Source organism: Abramis brama (genome assembly GCF_963993115.1).
Source record: "Abramis brama genome assembly, chromosome: 24".
In the NCBI taxonomy this organism is placed as follows: domain Eukaryota; kingdom Metazoa; phylum Chordata; class Actinopteri; order Cypriniformes; family Leuciscidae; genus Abramis; species Abramis brama.
Genome location: NC_139986.1, coordinates 21,804,981 through 21,831,268, shown reverse-complemented (window position 1 = coordinate 21,831,268; position 26,288 = coordinate 21,804,981). Strand labels below are relative to the sequence as shown.

At 37.9% G+C, this 26,288-nt stretch overlaps 1 protein-coding gene across 2 annotated transcripts in view; it reads left to right on the top strand.

Annotated features, from left to right (window-relative positions):
- The window catches only part of col11a1a (collagen, type XI, alpha 1a), a 70,291-nt gene that overhangs the window by 31,088 nt on the left and 12,915 nt on the right, over positions 1-26,288 (top strand). For both annotated transcript variants that reach the window (XM_084102568.1, XM_084102567.1), the window contains 33 exons: positions 663-716; positions 817-861; positions 1,028-1,081; positions 1,167-1,211; positions 2,131-2,184; positions 3,323-3,367; positions 3,754-3,807; positions 4,682-4,726; positions 5,140-5,193; positions 5,281-5,325; positions 6,082-6,135; positions 6,233-6,340; positions 6,505-6,558; positions 8,996-9,049; positions 10,668-10,712; positions 10,830-10,883; positions 10,966-11,010; positions 11,577-11,630; positions 11,755-11,808; positions 12,286-12,339; positions 12,450-12,557; positions 14,330-14,419; positions 17,142-17,195; positions 19,514-19,621; positions 19,812-19,919; positions 20,898-20,951; positions 21,450-21,503; positions 21,608-21,715; positions 24,330-24,383; positions 24,655-24,708; positions 24,850-24,903; positions 25,432-25,485; positions 26,136-26,243. In XM_084102568.1, coding sequence (XP_083958694.1) covers positions 663-716; positions 817-861; positions 1,028-1,081; positions 1,167-1,211; positions 2,131-2,184; positions 3,323-3,367; positions 3,754-3,807; positions 4,682-4,726; positions 5,140-5,193; positions 5,281-5,325; positions 6,082-6,135; positions 6,233-6,340; positions 6,505-6,558; positions 8,996-9,049; positions 10,668-10,712; positions 10,830-10,883; positions 10,966-11,010; positions 11,577-11,630; positions 11,755-11,808; positions 12,286-12,339; positions 12,450-12,557; positions 14,330-14,419; positions 17,142-17,195; positions 19,514-19,621; positions 19,812-19,919; positions 20,898-20,951; positions 21,450-21,503; positions 21,608-21,715; positions 24,330-24,383; positions 24,655-24,708; positions 24,850-24,903; positions 25,432-25,485; positions 26,136-26,243 — 2,079 coding nt within the window. The remainder of the gene's footprint in view (positions 1-662; positions 717-816; positions 862-1,027; positions 1,082-1,166; positions 1,212-2,130; positions 2,185-3,322; positions 3,368-3,753; positions 3,808-4,681; positions 4,727-5,139; positions 5,194-5,280; positions 5,326-6,081; positions 6,136-6,232; positions 6,341-6,504; positions 6,559-8,995; positions 9,050-10,667; positions 10,713-10,829; positions 10,884-10,965; positions 11,011-11,576; positions 11,631-11,754; positions 11,809-12,285; positions 12,340-12,449; positions 12,558-14,329; positions 14,420-17,141; positions 17,196-19,513; positions 19,622-19,811; positions 19,920-20,897; positions 20,952-21,449; positions 21,504-21,607; positions 21,716-24,329; positions 24,384-24,654; positions 24,709-24,849; positions 24,904-25,431; positions 25,486-26,135; positions 26,244-26,288) is intronic.

Genomic DNA, 26,288 nt, shown 5'->3' with positions numbered 1-26,288 from the left:
AAAATGAAGCAAAAATGAACAAACAAGTTAGTTTCTACATATTGCATTATCTCTACTTAGGCTTTGATTTAGCTAAATTATGGGCTTAAATACATTAATTCAAGCTGAATTCTGAATGATTATATTGCCCAATTTGTTTAACTCCCATTTTTGGTAATTTCCCATCCATCCCCATTATAATTTTTCTAACTTGCTTCCAAACAGGCATATAACACAGCTTCTTTTTATCAAAGTATTTTGCGAATTATTATCATAATGCTATTGATTAGCAATTTTATATTTCGCTAAATTTATATTAGCAAAATTGTATATTTCTTTGCAATAAATATCTTGTTTTTTAAACAAAAAGTAACAATAATTCAATGTACATAAAAGCTACACAATTCAATAATTCATCATTATTTTGGTGCATAAAAACTGATTCAGTAACAAGCACCAACAAACAAAAATGCACCTTTATAATAAATATATGGTACTGAGAAGAAGAAGAAAGAGCCTCCTGCTTAGGAAACCCTACAGTAGGGTATTTCCATCCTGTTCCCATCTCAACAAAGGTAATAATTATAGGGATCCAAAATGGCTCCCTAGATCACTTGCAAGCAAAGGTGAAAAGATTATATATTAAGTTAGATGTAATAAAGTTTGATGTCTCTTTATGACAGGGTGAGAATGGTCCTCCTGGTCCCCATGGACCTACCGGAGAAGACGGACCAAGAGTAAGTGCTTTTCTGAATCACCTGAAGAACAAAAACCATTTTCATAATTTCACTGGTTCAGCCGTTAGAATAACCATATTCACTTCTTCCTCCTTTTCAGGGAGAAGATGGAGAGATTGGACCAAGAGGACTTGCTGGTGAGAGCGTAAGTGTGTACTTTTTTTTTTTTTTTTTAGAAGAAGAAGAAATGTTTTATTTCTAGTTTGCCACCAGGGGGCAGAGACACCCAACAGCTTATTATGATTCCTATTAAAATTCATATGAGAATACTTGCCCTTTTAAATCAGGACCTTTTTATCTCTTTTTCTCAGGGGCCGCGTGGTCTGCTCGGCCCTCGAGGCCCTCCTGGACCTCCTGGACAACCTGTAAGTGATTGAACTTTCAAATTTATAATGTTGTGGATCTCATGCTGATTGCTCGCTTCTAATCTTTCACTATTGATTTCTGCAGGGCATTGCTGGTGTTGATGGTCCACATGGTCCCAAAGGAAACATGGTAAGAGACATGGATCTTGTAAACCTGGCATTTTGTAGATAAAATCAGAGGAGCATGCTGATAATATTGAGCAAATCTCTGTGGGTTTTGAATGTGTTGTGGCCTTGTTGAATCTATAGGCCTAAGACAGACTACTGTGAAGTTTAAATCGCATTACTTACTGCCACAGTAACAACGCTGGTGGATGAATAAACCTTGTGTAACAAAATAGCTCTACATTTAGCGTATCAAATCCGAAACGTCTTTTGTTTTTCAGAAACCAAATTATGATGACTAATGAAAACAGCTAATTCAGGATAAATGCTAAGTCATGACCCCTCAGATATATTCAAGAGCTTTTTTCAGAACTAAACTGATATGCCATGAAAAAGAAGCTACTCTGATGGCAGTTAATCTTGTACAGTAACTAAACACACTTTAAAACTTAGGGTGAATGTACTGTCAAATATGAGAATAGTTTAATCATAATGTCGTAGGCCTACTAGCATTCTCCCAGCTAACAGCGAGTTATAAGCAAACATTCTTCCAGTAACATCAATAGAATGTTCGGTCAGAATTATTTGGTCTTTAATAATGTTCTCAAAATGTTTGCACAAAACTGGACGTAACATTCAGAGGACTTTCAGAAATAATGTTTTCATAACTTAATGGGAATGTTAGCAAAATGTTCTTAAAACATATCCTATTTGTTAGCTGGCCTGAAGGTTACATGGTATAATGGCCTGCCACCTTTAATAATAATAATCATTTTGTCAGCATCGTGTTTACCATATTTATGTTTTAGCATCATATTTGCAGACCAGGGTCATATAGCAAATAAAGCTCACATGTCAACACACACAGAAATATATTAAACATTGCTGGATATTTGACATATTCAGGGTGCAGTTGATGCAAAGCATCTTTTTCTGTTGAACAGGGACCCCAGGGAGAGCCGGGCCCTCCTGGACAACAGGGAATCCCAGGAACACAGGTGAGTACAAACACACACTTCAGACACACTACCTCGCAGGTTTTACTAGTATTGAGTATTGAGCATTGAGCAAGATCCAGTTTGATTGACTTTGGATCATTGTAATTAAATTTTTTATTTTGTTCCCAAGGTCCTGGAAATGTCACCGAAATTAATAAAACCTTAAAGGTCATTAAAAAGTCATGGGGATCTTAGGTGCAATCCCTATAATATTTTAATATTTTGGAAAGAAAGTATGGTCTTTTGTGTTAAATTAAAAGAAAAGAAAAACAGTAAAGTAAAAACATGTTAAAAAAAAATATATATATATATTAGTATATAGAAATATATATTATTATATATTAAAATAAATATATTACATTAAATCTTTATTTATACACTAAATTACATATATTAATTGCCACACAAACATGCTAGTTTCGTCACATTTCATTCTCTCTACATTTAAATAAATTGGTGTAGAACCAATTACAAAGAAACGGTAAGTAACACTGAATTAAACCTGAAATTTTGAAGTGGAAAATGGCACTCTAGCAATCTGTTTTATTTATAACTTCAAAAAAATACCATAGCTTTGATTTTGCTCAATTATGGGCTGAGTTCTGAATTATTATTCAGCCCAATTCATGAAACTTTTTTTTGTGGTAATTTCTCATCCCCACCATAATTTTTCAATCTTACTTCCGAACGGCTTTGTCGCACTGAATCTCAGAGGGCACGATGAAATGATCTGAAATATTTCTGTAAGCCTCTGCTCGGCCCAGAGGAAGTGGGCAGCTGAAAGCGTCTCATTCATAACGCCCCACCTGCAGCGGTCCAATCAGAGCAGGGAGATCAAATTTCCCTGGAGTGAACTCCTGGACAGCACACACACTCTTACATTCACAAATACACAGAATCGGACACTGTAAACACACACATAGTAATCACGTGTGTACGCACACACTCTTCAAGCACAACTGTGCAAACACGAATGACCCTGCCAACACACACACAGGGACAATACAATACGTCTATTATTGGGTGTAAGTCATCGGAAAAGACTCCTCTTTACCACACACCTATCCCTCTATCTCCCCCCCGCCCCGCTGCCATGGCAACAAAGCTTGACGTTTGCTGTCTGTTTTCTGTTGTACAGGGTCTTCCAGGTCCCCAAGGCCCTATCGGACCGCCTGGAGAAAAAGTATGTTTTCTATCATTTTCATGCATATCATTCTCAAGAGAAAAGAATGAGACCGAAAAGAAAGATTATCCAACATATCATGGTGATATAAAGCTTTAGATAATATTGTTGGTTCTTTATTACTTATCCCTTATATTTGTATTTTTTTTCTCCTTTGCTTTGGATAAATGAATAAATGCAAATGTTAAATGTAGCTTCAGTGCAGGATAGATCATACATCATTGGAACATGCATTTATTTCTGTAGCATTCATTTTTGAGCGTACTTCCTTTTTCATAAGATAGATGGGTCATGATTCAGTGCATGTTTTTTCCTGTAGGGCATCTGTGATCTTAGAAATCCTTCTTAATCCAATCGAAGTTATTTTTCTCTCTCTCTTCATTCAGGGTCCTCATGGAAGGTCTGGTTTGCCTGGATTGCCTGGCGCAGATGGACCTCCTGTAAGTATCAGTGATACTAATATACCAAGTGATTCATGCCTACTAAACTACTGATAGGAGATGATTGAAATACATTTCACAGTATCATTACTTTAAAAGTAATGTGCTACAATATTGCATTACTTCCTTAAAAAGTAACTAATTATGTTACTTACAGTAGTTACTTGTTATGGAAAGTAGTAAGTTACGTTACATTTGTGTTACTTTTTCTCACTTGGGCTAGGCTTGCTTGTTTTTTGTTTTTTTTATAATACACATAAAAAGTTACATTTTTTGGCAAATGTAAAGACCCTTTTACACCCAAAGTGAAATGAATAAGACTCTGGCTGATGGAAATGCAAATGCACTCCTGTACAGTAGAGGGCGCAGCTCAGACAAACCTTTCAGCTGTGCTGCCATTTTAGATTGCTGAACAATATGACACAGGAAAGAAAGTTCAACACACTTATTTCATTTTGAGGAATTCTGAATCTGTTTTTTGTGCTAGCGAAATGAGTAAATGCATGATTACAATAACCATCATGTTTACACAGCGCACACAACGCCTCTGCACTCACTCCTGATTTCTCTCAACATGAGGACAGGAGAGGTGTCAGTCAATAAATGAGAAAACAAAGTATTCAGTACTCAGTAGTAACTCAGATATTTTGTTGTAAATTTAAAAGTAATGCATTACTTTACTAGTTACTTGAAAAAAAGTAATCTGATTATGTAACTTGTGTTACTTGTAATATGTTATCTCCAAAACTGAGCATCATAGCAGAGAAAATGTGTTTTGTGACTCTTTATAGCAATCTTTGAGAACTACTAGACACTAAACAGTCGGTTATGTCTCTCTGTCACTTTATAATAAATATATGTCTTTATTCTACAGGGACATCCTGGTAAAGAGGGCCCACCTGGAGAGAAAGGAGCTTTGGTAAGCTAACACATTTTTTGGGAGTATTTACACTAAATATGTCTTGATCAATTGGATTTATATATATATAAATATATATTTTTATATATATATATATAAAAAAAAAAAAATATATATATATATATATATATATATTTATCAGTTTATGATCAGTTAGCTATCAGACCAGTAAACCTGCAAAAGTGAACAAATAATAATTTTTTGATTGAGTGTGTTTTTTGTTATCTGCCTTTTTTATACATTATACATTTAGTCTCAATTAGGAAGTTTGAATGATTAATTCAATTTCAGATTCAGTGTTTGAAAGTTTTTGATCTGTGTTTAGCTATAAACCTCTTGCAAGGTTACTTCAGACACGGATTTTCATTCCTCGCCACACACATTTTATAATTTTTCAATGTTGTCATTTTCAGGGCCAGCCTGGTCCCCAGGGCCCCATTGGCTATCCTGGCCCTCGCGGTGTGAAGGTAAAGCAGTTTTTGTGTTTGATAGAGATTTATTGGTGTGCGATGAGTTCGTGAGCTTTGCTTGATCACATGCTATCGGTCTTGTAGGGTGCTGACGGCGTTCGTGGTCTGAAGGGAGGCAAAGGAGAGAAGGTATGCATAAATCCACATCTTCTCTAAAAGAAGATAGGGAGAAAGTGTCTGCGTCATGCTGTACCCTCAGCTTGACGTTATAACTTGTATTAAGAATCACTGCAATGACATACTGGTCAGTAAATCTGCATAAAAAGAGTTCAATAGCTACTACACATTCTGTCCACTTAAACATCACATCATAAGTGCTGTTTAATCATGCAGAGAGAGTGTCATAACACTTATTCAAGACACAAAATCACTCCATCACCATTAAGTACATCCAGATCCACACAAACCTATTCTTTCCCCTTTTCAAAAACCATCAACACATTTTGAAGTGAATGCTAATCAGATTGCAGTCTCAAATGTTTGACAATGATACTCAATCGACGGTTGGGTTGCAGTGCCGTCATGACAAAACTGAGTGTGTCCATATCCACATAAATAAAGCATGAGTTGAGTTGACAATGCAGGTAATGTGGTCACAAAGTTGCATCTTGCAAATGAATGTGAAAGTTTCAGACTGAAGCTTAGTGACAGAAAAGAGAATTCAATCATAAATCTTAACAATTAGCATACTTTTCTCCATATTCACATTATTGTTCCTTCCAGACTGAATACAAGTAATTGATAGTGTTGCTGTACTGCTTTGTTGTCAGCAGATGGAGGTCTAGTTCAACTCCAAATAATTGATTGTTGTATTTATATGCAGAAGCTATAGCTTCATCACTATATGTTTTCCATAATGTATTTTCTTCTCATCCCACTTTTCAGGGTGAGGATGGTTTCCCGGGTTTCAAGGGAGACATGGGTCTCAAAGGCGACAGGGTAAATAAACAGCCTCTAGCCTTGCTGGCTTCCAGCCCAAGCTAATTTTACCCTATGAAGGGCTGCACTGATTGGGTTATTTTCTGTGTATGTTCAGGGTGAACTTGGATTGGCTGGACCCCGAGGTGAGGATGGACCGGAGGGCCCGAAGGGTCGTTCGGGCCCCAACGGTGAATCTGGACCCCTGGGACCTGCTGGAGAAAAGGTACACTGCTTGTTGATTTCGGTTTACTGTGATTAGTTGATTAGAGAGGCGTGGAGAATCAGGAAGTGATGCGGAGTTTGTGTTTTGAATATTAATATTAAATTAGATTTTTGTTTGTCCAGAGATGTTCCTGCACTAATGATCTTTGCCTTGTTTTCCTCCAGGGCAAACTTGGTGTTCCGGGATTGCCTGGCTATCCAGGACGTCAAGGGCCAAAGGTATGCACTTATATTGAACATGACACCTGTTTGTGCATCACGATTGTTTCACTTATGAGCTAAACAACAACTTGGCTCATTAGCATGAACTAATGCCCTCCTGAGAATGCATTATGCATGCTGCACCGAGTAAGGCTCTTTTAAAATGAGCAGCTCATGCCAGGATTGTTCCCTGTGCTGTTGGGGATGCTGGTCACGCAGGCAGCGAGGAGAACTCTGAGCACAGATGCATGTGTCAGACCTCAGCGCCTTTCATCAACAACAGCATCAGCTGTAACAGCAGTACCCAATCTGGTTCAAGCCAGCCCCAAATTAGACCTTAAGTGGTCTTGGAGGTCTGGAAACCTTCTATAATGTTGACATCATTACAGGCAGCTAGTTGGTAAAATGGAAAGACTGAGTTTTTGTTCACAATATTGTGCATTGCTTGGTAAATCTGTAAGTGCATTGTACATGTATGGTCATTTATCATTTATAATCAGTAATTTTTGTCAATCAAAAATATCTAAACATCCTAAAACTAAATATACATGAGTAGCAAAACTGCACAAGATAAAAAGCTGTTTTACGGTAATGACTTGTTTTCTGAGAATATAAATTTTTTTTAATATGTTCTTATGCCATTGGAAGATTACTTCATGTCAATTACTCAAGCCTCATGTCGTTCCAAACCTGTAAGACTTTCGTTTTTCTTCAAAACACAAATAAAGAGATTTTTAATGAAATCTGAGTGATTTCTGTCATATGCAACTCCCACTTGCTTCAAAAAGTTCATGAAGAGATATGATTTGGGCGGTTAAGTCCAAATTTTCTGAAGAGACTTGAATTTAGGTTTTTATTCATATGTAAATATTGAAATATGCAAAAATATATATATATTCATAAGTGTCAAAGTGGTAGTTGCGTAGCTGTCAATGGAGGGACAGAAAGCTCTCAGATTTGTGTTTCGAAGATGAACAAAAGCCTATACGGGTTTGGAACGAAATGAGGGTGAGTAAATGATGACAGAATCTTAATTTTTGGGTGAACTAACCTTTGAGCCACTGATTTTTTTTTTTTTTTTTTTTTGTGAATTCAGTACCAAACATGCTCTGCTGCCATCTTAAAAAGATATTATAAAGACAACAGTATCAAAATTAGTAAATATTAACATTTATGTAATATTTATTAACATGAATAAGTTTTTTTTTTTTATATATTCCCCGTTTTTTTTTTTTTTTTTTTTACTATTCAGCAGACCACTCCATTTAACATACTATATTATAAAATGTTACTATGCTACTCTATCAAAACCTCACTCTGTTAGTTTGCATGTCCCAATTTACCCCACAGGCTCAACCAGTGGCGTGCGGTTCTGTTTCTCAGTCTTATGGCAGAGTGTTCGGGAAACCTAATTCACTATTTTTGCAGTTCCTTTTGGTGCCGATAGTAGAGTAGAAATTACATAATTAATTTTTAATGCTTATCTTGAATTGACTGGAATAACATGGAAAAAAGCCCAGCCCTAGCAGTCTCGTAAATCCGCTTCTATTTAGTCGCATTAACGAACGACAGACAAGTGATGTGATTACAAGCACTTTGACATGCCATCATCTCTGGAATGGATTCAAACAGCCTGCCAACTCTCAAATTATCATGAAGTGCACTTTTGAAGACCAGCCATCACTGTCTGAGTGGTTACTCGCTTCAGTGTTGTGGCATTGTTTTATAGAGTGTCATTGCTTATTCGTCAGTGTCTCACCTTTATAGTTTCATAATATCTTTTATGGTAAATGAAACCTGATTTCTGCAGGGCAGAGGAAATAGAAATGTATGTGTAAACCAGTGTATTGATTTTCTTTCTTGAATGCTTATACTGCTGCCAGGATTGAGGAACGTGGGTAAGCTGTTTTTAATTTACTGCACTGAGAATGAGAGAAAGAAACTGACAGGTAGTGAGAATGAGAGCGATTAAGACTCATGACTCTTAATCTTAACTATGTTTGGTTGTTTATCTGACTGAGTGGCCATTTGTTTTCGTCCAACAGCTGTTGTTTTGGTTGATTATATCGTCCTCCATCCTTGGTGAACCCTGTTGTATTTCCAAACTGACAAGCGATCCCTTCCCGAGCTCTCCTGCGCTCAGTCTTGTGCAAACAAAACAAGGAAACTGATAATCGAGATCGACCTTGTTTATCTTACGCATTCAAGTCTACCGCTCGCTGAATTATGATTCTTAGAAAAAAGCTTGCCTACAATTGGGACAAAGCAGTCTCACAGCTATTTAAAACTCTACAGTGGAAGTAGCAAAGCCAAAGATGCTAATGCTAACAGATTGTAATGGCATTTAACTGTCGGAATCAGTAGGAGAGTCGGGACTCTTGGAGTTCATCCCTCATTAATATGCAGGTCTTGCTGCCTTCCCTTCCTCCCTTAAGTCTTTTTCTTTGATTTGCAGGGTTCGACCGGTTTCCCCGGATTCCCAGGAGCCAACGGAGAGAAAGGAGCCAGGGTGAGATGGATTCTTCCAACCTGCTTTGTGTGAAGTGCACACTGCATTATAACAAACACATGAAAAAGGCTGATTGATTCCTTTTATGAAAGGATTTGTATGATGACTTTGTACAAAAACATGGACACGAATCAATACCTGACAACAAAAGATGCTAGAATGATTGTGTTCTTCACATGATTTAACGATGATCACGCATCTGGAAAACTATTCACTTTCAGAAAGTATGCAAAAGTGCATGAATCCATTAAGTCAAAGGTCATCTCTGAATTCTCCTTTACATTTACTTTTACATGTAGGCTATAGTTACTTTTTCTGTTCATGTTTACCTTTCATTTGCTTTTGCATTTACCTTCACACTTACCATAAATTTACCTTGCACTAGTATGCACTATGCAGTAAAATCGAAATAGTTTCATTAAAATTTGTTTCCACCTGTTAAATTGAGTCCAGATAAATTCCACTGACTGAAACTATTCAGTGCCTGATTAGAAATCTTACAGTTACTTTATGATGTACAGGTATGTTGTCTAAACTATATTATTATGGCCATTAATGACATTTAAATTATATTTTGCTTATAACAGTAAATAACCTGAGCTGTAGATGAAATTAAATGTTGTTTTGGTTTTTTAGTTAGCTTTTCTTTTTTCAAGCTACCGCTCAGTCTACCAGCTTAGCATACTAGGCCGACTAGCCTACTAGCTTAGCTTATCCCCTATGCAAATTATGTTTTTAAATTACATTTTATTTTGTTTTGTTTTATTGGCTATCACTTTCAACACTAAAAAATTACCTCATTAAGAGAGTTAGCAGCATTTTAGCACTGTTGTGCTAAAGAGAGCCTGCGGTTTACTGTGTAAAATTCCACTTACATTTAGATGCATTTTGTTTATCAAAGCAATGGATAAGTGTATACTGTATATGTTTGTGACCATTTCTTAAGCAGTATGCTGAGTAAGTATTTAATGTAAACCTGAAGCACTAACAAGAGCTGTACCAATACAGGGGCATTGCTTGATATTAGTTAAATAGATGGAAACTATTAAAAAATGTCAACACATGTTGACTGAAATTGCATATACAGAAAAAAAACACTGACTCTGTGTACAGTACATCACGCGCTGCAAGCCCATATATGGTATAGAAAGGGTAAATGGTGGTGACCACCGGGGAAAACTAATCAAGTATTTCCTTTGAGAGATTCTCATCTATTATTGTAGTGGGAAATGCTCTCAATTGGAAACAAACCTTGGGTTTTCCCAATATTGTTCATGGGAAACCTCTCAGTGAAAAAGCAATGTGCTTTAAGCATTTATGATTATTCATAATTAGATGTCAAGTTAGCTGCAATTTTTCAGAGTGTTTAGATCGAGTGCAAAATGCCAGTGTATTTGTGTATGTTTGTGTGCTTTTACTACACCTCATCTGATACAAATATTGCTGTGGCTCCCAGAAATCCTAGGGGAAAGTTTCCAATGCTTGTTTTCCCCTGTACACACTGCCATCTCATCTTGGCAAAAAAGAACGGCAGCAGCTGCAGCGATTGGATTTGCTTTGTGTAGCTATTGAATTCACTCTCAATTTTTACCACACTCATTTTTCTTTCTTTTCAAAGGGGGTGGCAGGGAAATCTGGTCCAAGAGGGCAAAGAGGTCCGACGGTATGTACCGCTTCAGCACTTACCCAATCACCTTCCATTTCCACTTAAATTTGCATTACAATAATAAGCATTTATGCTGAATTTAATTATGCAAGTCACCAAGTTTTGTATTTTTAGGGTCCCCGTGGCTCGCGCGGTGCCAGAGGCCCAACGGGAAAACCAGGTCCTAAGGTACTACTTCCTTCAGACTGTGCTTGTGTCAATCACTTCCGTTGCACAGTCCTTATGCCTCACCTCTCTCATTATCCCACAGGGCACAGCAGGCAACGACGGTCCACCTGGTCCACCCGGAGAGAGAGTAAGTGCCACCAAAAATGCAATGCAGCAGAAAACATTGTCCTCCCATCATTCTATCTACAGTGAGATGGTGTACGGCTTGAAGAGCTCCGAGAGGGTGCTTTTGCAGGAAGCAGTGAGGATTAGCTCAGCATGTGGGCGCACTCCAGATAAGAGGACTTACCACCAGACCTATGTTTTCGTCTGGAAGCTATTATAGATTTATGAAGATCTCTTGAGCATTAGACCACTGGAAGGCTGTTGTCCAAGGCTCACATCATTTGAAATCTGATGTTGTACTGTGTTATATCTGCTGTGTAATCCTGTTCTCGTTTTTTCCTCTATTTTTTCAGTGTTTTCCTCTTTATTTATTCCGGTTTTCAGTCTGAATCTGTAGGATTTTTTAGGCTTGTCAAAAGCCTGTTGACTGTGCCTACATTGTACTTTCAACATAGTTTTGACTTGTAATATTTTATTGATAAATAATTGTATTTATTAATGTGACAATCTGTCCTATTTTATTAAGTAAGACCAAGGAAAGGAGTAGGCTTTTCACCAAATATACTTATTTTGTATGGTCTGTTCCAGGGACCTCAAGGGCCCCAGGGTCCCGTTGGTTTCTCAGGACCAAAGGGCCCCCCTGTAAGTATCTGTTTTTGTTACAGTATTATCCATGCTGTTTTATATGCTAATCATTTTAAAAGTGTCATTTACAATATGAAGTAAATGACACATTTGACATGACACACCGCATTTTGTGTTTTAGGGACCACCTGGAAAGGATGGGCTGCCCGGTCACCCTGGTCAGCGGGGAGAAACTGTAAGTGTTTCCAATCAATCACATTTATAGATCTGCTGCCCAAATAGCAAGTATCTAAATGATAACCTATAGCAGGCATCACTGATCAGGTGCTCGAGCATCTGGGAAGAGAGGCTAAACATGTTAAAAAAAGCAACTAGAAACTGAATGAGCGTTCTTCCTCTGAGTAATGTGTAAACCTGAAGGAGTTATGGAGATTCTGTCTGATCCAGCCAGAGGCTTTATTAATAACTACGTGACCCAGTGGGAGATGTTTATCACATTTAAGAGCAATAAACCTGTGAAGGACTGCAGCTACATATTTTGCCCAGGAAATTCTGTCATATAAATTATTGTTGTACTTGATGAATAAATGTATGTGTGTATACAGTATATATATATACAGTATAGATAGATAGATAGATAGATAGATAGATAGATAGATAGATAGATAGATTTATTGATTTATTGATTTATTGCTGTGATTTTTCCCCCTAGGGTTTCCAAGGCAAAACTGGCCCGCCAGGACCTGGAGGTGTTGTTGGACCACAGGTAGGTGTTCATGTTTTACTGTATTCATTTATTACTGTATTCTCATTTGAGCTAAACAGGAAGACCATGCCTTTCAATATCACTCAAATATATCTGTAATGGCCTGAAAGGGTCCAACAGGAGAAACCGGCCCTATTGGTGAGAGAGGACATCCTGGACCCCCTGGTCCCCCCGGAGAGCAAGGTCTCCCAGGTGCTGGTGGGAAAGAAGGTGCAAAGGTAAATGACTTTCATGTTTACATGACTTTCAGCCAAACTGGCATACAGAATATAGACAATCAGAAAATAATTGATTGTTTTGGAATATCAATTGCTCAGCTATTATTCAGCCCCTTCTTACTGGAAAGCTATATATACTAATAACAAAAGCAAAGTGCCTAGCAAACAAGTAAGGTCAAACAAACTAAAAATGATTGATTATGACCCACATTTATTTTTTCTTTGACAAAAAAAAGAACCAGTGAACATCAATTTGTTGACCAAAAACCCGATCTGTCCAAGTGTCCATAACATCAGTACTGTGGAGAATTGTTGAATTTCCTTTCTAAATAGAGTCTAAATTGTTAGTAGATGGGGCTTTTAAAAGCTAAACTCAACTTCTCTGAGTGTCCAACCTTCCTGTCTCGGTTTCAATTCCTGTCACTCCTAAACGGAGACACTTTAATCAGCTTGATCGGCTCACTTTAGACAGTCTGTCAGACGTGAGTGAACAGCCCAGAAGCAGAGTATGCTGCTGAAGTCTGAGTGGTCAGACTCACGGCCCTTTGGTAATTTTCCTGATTTTGCTCTTTTGTTTCCTCTTCTTATTAGACATATGACACTTTCAGTGGTCCAATCAAAATGCAGAGACACTGAGGTCAAGTGGAGATTGTCTTTCAAAGGGCTAAAACTGTAAAACTCAAAATTCACTCTTGAGCCCCTCAGGCAGGCACGTATGATTGCAGTTTATTGCATTTGCGGGCCCCTTAAGACACATTTATTATTGTTATTACTTTTTTAGGCAGGCTTGCATTAATTGTGCTGAAATATTACCTACCACCGCTAGGGCTTCATGAACAGAAGTTTATTTGGAGCTATTAATAATGTACACTACTGTACAAAAGTTTTGGGTCATCATGTTTTTTTATGAAATAAGTTAATACTTTATTATGCAATGACACATTTAATTAATCAACAGTGACAGTGAAGACATTTATGTTCCAAAGGATTTCTATTTCAAATAAATGCTGTTCTTTTGAACTTTCTATTCATCAAAGAATCAAAAATGTCACAAAAATAAAGAATTTTTAAAAGAATTTTTAAAGAATTTATAATTTTAAGAAATGTTTTTTTGAGCATAAAATCAGCATATTAATGATTTCGGAAGTAAGACTTAGAGTTATGATAATGAAAATTAGACTTTGCCATCATAGGAATACATTACATTTTAAAATATACTATATATATATATATATATATATATATATATTAAAACAGAAAACAGTTATTTTAAATTGTAATAACATTTCACAATATTACTGTTTTTTCTGTATTATATAACTATCCCACCATCCCCAAACTTTTGAATAGTAGTGTATGAAATTGTCTTTTAGTTGAAATTGTATCAGCATCAGTTAGACGTATCAATATATTTATGTTTAAATGTTCTTTTCATTATATTTTAAAGTTCAAATGTGTTTTCTGGTGTTTAAATACTTCCTATTCCAGCCTGATTCCTCAAAAAATGTGGTGTAAAAACGTTTTCAACAGGCCAGTGTTTCATTATATAAAATTTACACACTTCAGTTTTAATCATGCTGTGAAGTCAGAAACATTAATTGAATCGACCTGCCAGTGCTAGCGACGGTGGATTTGAAGCTAGCAATAATTCAGAATAATTTCATCAGTTCAAAGCTCATTAGCATCAGCTGAAAATTCATTTGGTTTAAATTTCCTGTTCATTATATTTTGAAGTTCAATAAAATATTCAATTGCCAACTGTCTGTCCGCAGGGAGATCCAGGTCCTCAGGGCAGTCCAGGAAAAGACGGTCCTCCAGGACTGAGAGGGTTCCCGGGAGAAAGAGGTCTTCCCGGAGTGACGGTAGGATTGTGCTCCTGTAGCGAATAAATCACTGCAATAAATCCTCCTAATCTTAGAGCTAGACAGAGGGTTAGACAGCAGCCTTGGCTCATTACAGCCACAGAATTGGACTTCAATACACTCCACCAAGACTTTAATAGGGCAGAGAACCTCTAAAAGGGCTAACTTTGCATTGTTTAATGCAAAGGTACATTATGCTAATTTGGCTGCGGCTCACATTTACCACCTTTTGAAGCGGCTGGGTTGTTGTCTTTTATATGTATTATCTGGCCAGAGAATGAATTAATTGGAAAAGTGTCCAATTAGATTTTTGGAGATGAGGTTGTTTGTTCATTGTTGATGTCTGATCTCAAGGTCAGTGGCAGAGGCTGGCTCTCCATGCGCTGCCTGATTATTTTCTACTGGGGTGATTTTTTTTTTACCCCTCTTAGGACAGCAACAGTCATTACTGAGACCACTGTGTGTGTCTGCCCTTTAGAGAGGCAATCTCAAGCCCTCACACACATACGCACACGAAACACGACGGCACCTCCATGAACACTGACACACACACACACACACACACACACACACACACGAGAGCTCTTGTCAGCTCTTTGATTTTTACTGTGCCCCTGATGACAACTGTCCTGTGAGAGAAAAAGAGGCCAGTAAATATATCAATCGTGTGCAAGCAGAACCAGCAGGCAATCGAGTTCTGTGGATTTCTCTCTCAAACTGAGATTAATGAAACCCACAGTCAGAAGAGACCAAACCCACTGTCACTTTGCGCTGTAGTTTGTAGAAAAATGAGTTTAGAAGCAGAACTCAATGGTCTGTAATGACATTGGTATGTGTGTGATTCTCACTTCCTCATTTACTTTCGCTCATTGTTAAAAAAAGAATTCACTCAAAAATACAATTTTGTCATCATTTACTCATGTAATACCAAACCTGTATGATGTTAGTTTTTCTGTGGAACAGAAAATACAACTACAAAAGCTCCATACAAGTTTCCATACAACTACAAAAGCTCCAAAAAGGACCATAAAGATGCCATATAAGTGGTCCATATAACGTGCACTATAAGAAATCATATGCTAGCTCTTTTGAGGAACAAACTAAAACATTTTCTACTTCTGACTCTTGAAACAAATATGGTGTCCACTGTCCATTGCACAGGTTGGATGTCAGTAACATCAAAGGTCATTGGTATTTAGTCTTTTGAAGACTTGGAATAAAGCATGCGTATGGACACGTGTCATATGGACTATGTTTATGGTGTTTTTATGGTGTGTTTGTGTACCTTTTTCTATCTATGTAAAGATTCTTTGAAAATATTGGTTTGTAGCAACATGAGGGTAAGTATATAGTTTTGGGCTAGCTATTCCTTTTAATTAAAAGCTCAACATTCGGTTGATGAAATCTGAGAGCTTCATGAGACCACCATATCTTTGGATTTATTTATGGAATTGCAGAATAGTTCATAAGAATTCATTAGAGTAGTATCCTCTCAGGATTTTGTATCTCCCACAGTGTTCCTGGTCATTTTTGAAGCATTTAAGTCGATGAGCAAAACATCACAGAAATAGAATCATTTTGATCCTGTGCTGAAAGTAATAATTAGTCTAAAAATGATAAATGGAAAGGTTGTTATCTTAAACATCATTTACCGTCATGTTGTTCCCATCTTGTACTGTATGTGTTTATTTGTTTTGTTTAATATACAAGGAGAAGTTTTCAAAATGTTTACGTGGTTACACTTCAATTCCATTGTCCACTTCAGACATTTTACAACCTAAAATTAACTTTGCAACTACATGTCTGTCACGGGTGGCTGTAGAAGTAACGCACACAGATGAAGAACTAGGTCACACAGGCTAAACTAAAACACAATGAAACTAAACCAAAACAGAGCATACATGTTACAATGTCTCATTAGAGTATTAGTATACTGTAAGGTTAAATGTTAGGGTTTGGGTTAGTAGAATAAGTTGAATGCAGTTGCAAAGTTACTTATAGTCAGTGAATTTCAGTTGGGGGACCATCAAAATAAAGTGTTTGCAGATATTAAGCAGACAGTCTACTAATACTCAAATTATAGTTATAGTTAGAATGTCTACTGGACCATCAAAATAAAGTGTTACCGTTTACGCTGCTCCTTTCTAAACAAAAGCATACAGACCACAAAGCTCCAAAAAAACCCAATATGACTTGTGCACTATATTCCAAGTTATCTAAAGCCATATGATAGCTTTGTGTTATAACAATCCGACATTTAAGCCATAGTTCTCAAATCTCTTTCACACTTTCATAGATTCAAACTTAGCACGAAAGATGTGTAGAATAATGTCAATAATGAAGGCTAACGCCACAGGTTTTTTGTACATCGTTTTTGGTCACGACACATTTGCAAGAACCAAAGTTTGAAAAAGAACAACCATGAGCACTTTCAGTGTGGATTCTCAAAAGCTTTCAACGTGAAATCTCCATTATGAGTTCTTTTCTGTGTTGGTCATGTTGCGTGTTATCTCAGTTATGAGCTGGAGGTAGACTTGTTTGCTCAGATATGATGCACTAAAACATACGGTACATATTTATATATGGCTTTGAGCATCAATAGATGATGTGTTGGATAATGCTCAAGAGAAAATAGCCAATGCTGACACTTTGATATGAAGCTGTTTGTTAGGCCTATTTACTCACCCATATTTTGTTCTTCTTTCTCTTTTGCCCTCTGCAGGGTCCACCTGGTTTGAAAGGAGCTGAGGGCCCTCAGGGCCCCCCTGGTCCTGTTGTAAGTACTCTGTTTCCATGGTTTCCCTTCATTCAACGTGAAAAGCTCATTCTCACAAAAGCGGCATTCAATATTTAGGAGTCTGAGAGGGACTGGTCAGGAAGATCTAAGGCTCAAAAACACCATTAAGGATTTAAAAAGTGTTCTTCGCCACCGAACACACGCGCAAACAAAGAAGAGTGCGCAGCTGATTCATACTCTTTCTAAACGAGAGATACCGAATCGGACACAGTAGGATCGATGTCTCCCGCATTGTCTCTTAAAAGACCATGCAGTGGCATTAGTTAACACTAGAGGGTGTGATGGTGACCACCACAGTGTCTTGAGATAAATTCACAGCACTACTTCAAAATTACCTCCTCTGGACATTTTATACCATAGCTGTTTCATTAGATTTTATGTGATGGGCATGACGTTGAATGTCCTCAAGCTTCTTTAATTAAAATCCAATTCTTTTCTTCACCGATTCATTTCTCTTTAGGAAAAAAAAAAAATAGACAAGTATTGTCACCCTATAATTGCTCTTTTTCAGGCCTTGACAGTGCACTGCAAGATTAGAATAGATGGATGAAAAGTCATTGAGGAGTTTTAAATTCAACTGTGTCAGTCCGATAAAGGATACATTTGCATTTGTATGAAGATGCGGGGGTCTACAAATTAAACCACATTTAGAAAGCGAGATAAGGAGTCTAAGGGCATGTTCGCCCACTAGTAAGAGTACATTTGGCGCCGAACCGAAAGTTTTACGGTCCTTGAACAGCTCCCCTCAGAGCTGTCTGTGTTGTTCTGATCATTTGATTCCGTCCGCACCACGCTGCAGTTTATTGCACTCGCTAGTCGCAAAGCGTTGCACGGGACTGCACACGCATCCTCTGGGATGTTTAGGCCATTTGAAGACCCTCTGTACTGTCCCTGTGCAATGATTTATTTAGCATTGCTTGCAAAGGCAAAGATCACTATCAAGGTGCAATTTGGTGCATTAAATGTCCCACATGAACATGACGTGATACCACAAATTTATTGTTGGGAAATGGTGTGGGACTAAAGATTTTAAATGGATGCTAAATCCCATAGACTTTGATTAAGAACGCTCAGAACACCTTACCAACCACATAAAAAAAATGGCCTAACATCCACATGGTAACATGTTAAAAACACTGAGAACAACTGCATAGCAATGGCCTAAAATCTGCATAGCAATGTTCAAAACACTAAGAATGCCTTAGTAACTGCATAGCAACACCTTAAAATCAGCATAGCAATGTTAAAAATACTCAGAATGCCTTAGCAACCACATAGCAACACCCTAACATCAGCATAAGAACATTACACATTAATAACTGCATAGCAACACCCTAACATCAGCATAGCGATGTTAAAACACTCAGAATGCCTTAGCAACCACATAACATCAGCATAACAACATTACATATTAGTAATTGCACTGCAACACCCTAACACCAGCATAGCAATGTTAAAACACTCAGAATGCCTTAGCAACTGCATAGCAACACCCTAACACCAAAACGTCTGAAATGGTTTGTTTTTTTGTGGCTAGAGCATAATCATTCAAAAGCTAAAGCTCCTCATTTGGATTTTCTGCACTAAAAGTACATCCTTGAAAGGAAGTTGTCGCTTGGGAGAATCTGTTTTAATCCTTTATACATGACTAATGAGTGAGATATGGCAGATCTTTACAAGCCTATTAATTCAGTACAGGGGTTTTCAAAGTCAAAGACAGTGGGCCTCGCTTCTAACACAAAATAGACAATGCACAACCCCCATTTTAACTTTATAGTCTGCATTGTATGAATTATACACAGATTTGAAAGCTTTGAAAGATATAAGCACTGTGAATGATTTTTTTTTTCTTTTGTTGTTTGATTAACATTAACGATATAGACAGCAGCAGGTATGCCTATGTGAGGCTGCTGTCACTTTAAGACCTTATGCATGGATCTAATGATCATTTAGGCAAACTGCGCAATAAGCCGCAAAAGTAAACTAAATTCAGCACTCGTGCACGTCGGGTGTCCTACAGAAAGTCGCCTGTCAGTACCGAATTCAGTTCTTTTTCGCAGTTTACTGCTCTAACTTGTTTAAGTAGTCCTGCGCTGCTGATAAATTTACATACATACATACGCTCAGCCCTAGCCTCCCATGACATGTTCTCGCCCCCTGGGGAGGTGTGCCCTACACTTTAAAAACCCCTGATGTAGTATATGCTTCAGTAAATCAGACTTGTCAATAGTGTGTATATGTCTATGGTGTATCTCAGTGTCAAATATGTTTAATCGTTTTGCCCGTGATGGTTATAGGGTTCCCCTGGTGAGAGAGGAGCAGCAGGACCTGCTGGCCCCATTGGCTTGTCTGGACGTACTGGACCTCAGGGACCCCCGGGACCTGCTGGAGAGAAGGGTGCACCGGTAATCTCACTTGTTAGATATGAAGATGATCAATACGTGTTTCTTATATTGCATTTATTAGTGAAAGTTTAAGGTTGCTTACAGCACAGTGACTGCATACCATCTAACTTACTGTAGCGCTGTGGAAAAAAATAGATTTCAATTCAGAATGTAATTTATCACGAACTGAAAAATCTGTGTCTTTGTTCAGGGAGAGAGAGGTCCTTCAGGTCCAGCCGGTCGGGATGGAGTTCAAGGTCCAGTTGGTCTGCCGGGTCCAGCAGGACCTCAGGGTCCACCTGGAGAAGATGGTGACAAGGTTAATTGCAGTTGTAATTGACATTAATAAGCTTAGACAGTAGAGAGAACGTGCATTACATTACCAAGCATTACATTAATACAATGCTTCTATTGATGTGTCCGTTCCTGCAGCCAATTCAGTCGCCACAAATGGACAGTAACAGATTTCACTTCATCTTAACTCGCGTACAGATTTAATGGAAGAAAGTTTTGTTCCAATGCATCAAAAGTTACTTTAACAGGCTTACACCGCAGAAAAATCTCAGTATGTCAGTACATCAATATATCTTTTCTTATCCCAACTATCCCATAAATCTCACTAAATTGCCCTCGCTTTGTACTTAAAACAAGAAAAAACTATTTTCCAATGGAGTACGATTTTTAATCAAGAAAACTTAATTCAAGATAAAAGTCTTCTGCAAATTTGCTTCTCAAGTAAATTTTTCTTGTTTTAAATATTTTGAAATATTTGTACTAGAAAACAAGAAAATTATTTCTCTCCTATCACCCTAGCATATCTCACAACTCTTCCCAGAATTCCTACTTTTTGGACAGCGATCATTCTTCATCATCACAAACACACACTGTACGAACATCTGAAACGCACGCCTATCTCTCAGTCGCTCTCCCCTGCCGCCAATCCATCATCATCAGCAAAGGCAGCCTATAATCAAATTAGCGCAGGGTACCATAAACGTTGTCTCTCCATCAGTATCCTCTAACCAACTTCATGGCTTACGTGCCAAGAATATGTTGTAGCAAAGCTTTATCTGGCCATGTCTGTTAGTTCAGAGACAATATTTGTCATTTCATTTACATTAAAGCTCTATGCAGGTCATTGCCAATGTCATATTTTTTACTGCACAGTAAATGGTTTACTTCAACATTACTTCAACAGAGTTTCTTTCATTTAAAATCACCAGTGTGATTTATGCATAATACAGTTTTTTAAAAGACAAAATGGATATTGCATGACTGATTTTAAACTTCTTTCCAGGGAGAAGTTGGCGAACCAGGACAGAAGGGAAGTAAAGGCGACAAAGGTGAACATGTGAGTAAATTCTGTCCTAAAATCCTTATTTATACAAACAGTAGGATTTGAATGCAGAACCGATTCTACTTACAAACCATTACCTAACTCTTTCACTGATTCCACACACAAAAAAACATTAAATTGGCCTTCTTTTGTGTTGTCCTTGCTAGTTGTTGCATGCAACAAAAAACAACCGGTATAGTCCGATTTACAAATTAATAAGTCTTATTAACCAGTTCCTTTAATAAATTGATCTAAAAGAGTCATAAATCAGTCTTAAACACATGAATGTGAACACAATTAAATAGTCAATCACTGAATCGGTTTAAGCGGTTCTTGACTTACTCACTGAACCACAAGACCTTACTATCATTTCAAACTCCAACAAGTGATTTCCTCAAAAGTATTAAAAGAGCCATTCATTAAATCTTTGAGGAACCAGAATCATTCAATTCCTTATGATTCCCATCATAGTTCTGTTATTCTGATCACCTTCTTTATTGTGTTGCCCACTAGGGTCCTCCAGGTCCACCTGGTCTTCAGGGAACTACTGGAGCTCCTGGACCTGCTGTACGTCTTGACTGCACATTCAGAATTACCTTAGTTATTATTTCAGTAATTTTTACATTGACTCAGTCAGAATACATTGAGACTCTGACTAATGCTTGTTTCAGGGAGCTGATGGTGAGCCAGGTCCTCGCGGACAGCAGGGTATGTTTGGACAGAAGGGAGATGAAGGATCCCGGGGCTTCCCTGGACCTCCTGGTCCCATCGGTCTGCAGGTGAGTCCCACAGTGCCATTCACGAGCTAACATTTTTCTTTTGTTTAGCACTGAGTCGCCAGTCCCATGGTATCCCAGACTAATGCAGCACAAACAACATTAGCTGGTGGCCCTGGGCAGTAGATGCAGTAGAGGTGTTTGAGATGTGAATTGATTTCCTTTTGATTCCACTTCTGCTGGAATTGTTCTAGTAAATAAGTAGACACTCTCTACAGACATGTAGGGTCCATTACATGAACAGTTCAAATTTTGGTTTGCTAGTGGTATAATTACAACTGATTTATTTATTCTACTAATTAGCGGAATAATTAAAGAGTTTGTTTTGCACAATATCATTCCCAACGAAATCATTCTGTCTATATATATATATATATATATATATATATAATAAAATAAAAAACTCTGTCACTGAATATCAAATCAAATCAAATCAAGTATATTTGTATAGCGCTTTTCACAATACAGATTGTATCAAAGCAGCTTCACAGTATTAAAATAAAATAATACAACAAAGTTTGTTTCTAGTGGAATTTATTGATTGATAGAATAAAATTAAATATCCCCAAAATATCCCCAACTGAGCAAGCCAAAGGCAACAGTGGCAAGGAACCGAAAAAACTCCATCAAGCGGCCTAATGGTGTCCTAAAACTCCATCAGGTGACCTAATGGAGAAAAAAAAAACCTTGGGAGAACCCAGGCTCAGTCGGGGGCCAGTTCTCCTCTGGCATTTATGAACTAGAGGCCGGATTGTAGTTTGAAACTGTGAGATTAACAATATTATATGAATGCCTGGCTGAAAAGATGCGTCTTTAATCTAGTTTTAAACTGGGAGAGTGAGTCCGAGCAACGAACAGTATCAGGAAGGCTATTCCAGAGTTTTGGAGCCAAATGTGAAAATGCTCTCCCTCCTTTGGTGGATCTGGATATCCTAGGTATGACCAAAAGCCTTGAATTTATTGATCTTAAAGAGCGCGATGGATTATAGGGTGATAGAAGATCCGTTAAATAGACTGGAGCTAAGCCGTTTAGGGCTTTATAAGAATATATTTGGTTGCCCTGTTAAAAATAAAAATAAAAACCATAAAAATCAGCAGTCATGTCATGTTTGTGTAGTAAACGCACGGTATTTATAGAAGATTTATTTTAATCATCTCATCTCTCTCTTTCTATTTGATCATATTATGATCTGAAGCCTCAAGGTTCTGCCATTCCTCTATCAATCAATTAGCTGATTCCTCTGAAGGCGAGTCATCGCGGTAATGGAGTAACATCGACTGCTCCTGTAGTCCTCTTACGCCACCAAATCTCTGAGCCATTTGATTCAATTGAGTTTTAATTGGGCGTAATGCACTTCCATTTGGATTTTATTAATTGCATTTAGTGACCCGGTCCAATAGACATTAGGACAGTGCACACACAACCTTCAGTGTGTAATGAGTGTTTATGTTAATGGTCTCTGACTAAGGGCTTCTGCCCTGATGAGATCTCTTACCAGCACGAGAATCAGCGTGTCGGTCTGCCAAGTCTACAGGTCACGTGGGTATTGGGCGAGTAAATATCAGACAAAATTAGACTTTAGATGTCGTTGCTCCTGACATGTAACGGATGACGAAGAAACGCCTTTGAATGAGCAGCCCCCGAAGTCGCCACTCAGTGAGGCAATTAGGGAGTAAATGTCAAGGATCAAACACGCATGATACCTGGGTCACATGCCTAGCGTGTTTATTCGCCAGTGCAGGTGTGTTTTGATCCGAGATCTCTGATGTTATAGTATTTTGGACTTCTTTAAAACACAAATGCTTCCCTGGTTACTCTCACTGATGGATGTTTTACCTTTCCTGCTGGGGAAAACATTTAATTGGCCATTGATTAAGCTGAAAAACGGCATGAATTTTTCAGCTTTAGCCCCTAAGCGGAGAGCAGCGTCAAATGAAATGAAGTGCATGGTGCTGGCCATCTAACTTCTTTTTGGTTGCCCGTTTTATTCCTCCAATGTTCTGGATTTAAAATGGGGTTCACTTAAGTCCTAGGTGCATTTTTAGGGCATAATAATGGGTAAGACGAGGGACATGTTCTTCCCCGAATGTTCAAATGAATCCTGTGCCGCTCTGGGGAAATATATTTGGCAAATGTGCATAGATGAGTTTCTGTGCCGGGTAAAATAGCTTTCATATTGTGTTTAGTGTTGAAAGTCCTTTACATTTTCCACCCCTCGCTTTTTGCCAGCTATGAAAAGGTGACAAATAATATAGTGTTCGCACTGAACATGAGCTAAAAATCTGACAAAGGATATTAGCTGCTCTCTTAGATTTCAAGATGACAGATACTAAAACTCAATAAACACTCCAGCACTCCGCCTCTGCCTCTTCCATTTGCCATATGGCCCTTTTGCCTTTCTCCGCCAATTCTGAAATGAAGCATTATTGCTGTCCTCTGGTAACTGCGTCTGGGCCAGATTCTTTTCCTCTTTTCTTCAGAGGGTCTTTTTTGTGCCTCACAGCTTTACACATCTTTGCACAGTAAATGACATCAGTGTACTATAGTATGTGAATGTATGGACATTTATATATTGAAGATGCATATAAATACAACAATATCTATTTATTTTTAAAGGGTCTTCCTGGGCCACCTGGTGAAAAAGGAGAAAATGGAGACGTTGGTCCTATGGTAAGATGTTTTAACCAGTTTTCTAACGAAATGCCTTTGACATGTCACTCCCCAATGCTCTATTTAAAAGCCAAATATGAATACAGGACAGAAATTCTGCTCATTTTAATTTCTTTAAAAGTGTCTTTAAGGCTTCTGTTTATTATTGTGTTATTTAGCATTTAATTTAATTTTGCCTTATTTTATTTTGCTTTTGACAACTTTGACCATTTGGTTTTTTTTGACAACTATTAGTAAAATCTCATTTGTCTCTCTTCTTGTTTCTCCACAGGGGCCCCCTGGCCCACCTGGTCCCAGAGGTCCTCAAGGCCCTTCTGGTGCTGATGTAAGAGCATCTCTCAACATTGAACATTTTATCCAATCGGCAAATCCATAAAATTACACCACTTTAACTAAATGGCTTCAGTGTTAATGGTTTTCACGTATGCCTCTTAACAAATTGACATAATCTCTTAACATATTGAAGGGTCCACAAGGTCCTCCTGGTGGAATAGGAGGAATGGGATCCGTGGGTGAGAAGGTAAGAGTATTCCTATCTTCAGTGTTTATTTCCAAATATATCAGGGCCAAAGACCTATTTCAAGTCTCTTTTGAAGACTTAATTGATTTATTATTCGTGTCATCCTTTTGTCTGAATTAGTATAACAAAACGATTAATGCCTACATTACTGCAGTTCTGATAAAACCCCTCCATTTCATTGCTATTTGGCAGGCCCACAGGCCATCAATATTTAATGCTTTGGCTGGCTGTGGAGATGAATTTAGAATATGTAACAGGTCACCATGATGTTCCATCCATTAGTAGTTGAGTATTATGTCCACTACTGTCCAGACTAGTTAAGTAAGCTACTGCTAAGAAACATAATGCAGCTTTATTTAGATAGTATTTCTGATTCATTCTATTCAAAAGTCAAATGTGCCATATTCTTACTTGGTATCTCTGATCTTCAAAAGGTGTTCCATTTTTCAAAGCATGGAGGATAAAATGACAATGGTGCAGTTAGATTTGCTGGTGTTTGTAGCTTATAACTAGTAATATCCTTCACAGGGTGAACAAGGAGAAGCTGGCAACCCTGGACCTCCTGGCGAGCCTGGACCTGGGGTAAGTTCTCAGGAGAGATATGTGTGATGGTGCGGGTAATCACTTCCTGTAAGCTTTTCAGGCTTTATTGATTGTCTTGAATTAAGTGGCCACACTAAGTGAGTCGCTAAATTGCAGGAATGATTCCAATAAAGGTCTTTACTCTCATCATACAAAGAACAGCTTAATACAGTGACATTTTGTACTAAAATATCACTGTTAACTTTACAGGGCTCATATCATGAGGAATAAAAATCTCACTTTTAGACCATTTAGAATAAAGGCGTGCATGAAACATATACTGTAAAAATATACTCAAAACATCCTAAACTAAACTGGAAAAGCAGTTTCTTAATTTCTGACACCAGAATATCTGGTTGGCATTCAGAAACTACACCTTTTTGTCACAAAGTGGACCTCTGGGAAAAAATCAACTGAATAAAGCTAAAATGTTAACTTTGTTATTTATGGAATATATGTATTACAGATGGAAATGCAGTCTGTCAAAATTCTAGCCTGTCAATACTGACATGAATGGTTGATTAACTCTTTTGAATTGCTTTATCAGGATGTAGAGCGTGGCTGCACTCATTGTTCTCAGGGTTCTTTTGTTCATGGAGTGCCTCAGGGCTCTTTATTCAGCCCTTTCGTCTTTGTTATAAATTCTGCAGGGCCCAAAAGGTGAGAGAGGAGAGAAAGGTGAAGCTGGTCCCTCTGGTGCTGCTGGACCTCCAGGTCCCAAAGGACCCCCTGGAGATGATGGACCCAAGGGTAACCCTGTAAGTGTGACTCAACTGACATTCATTTAATTTAGTAGGTCCTAA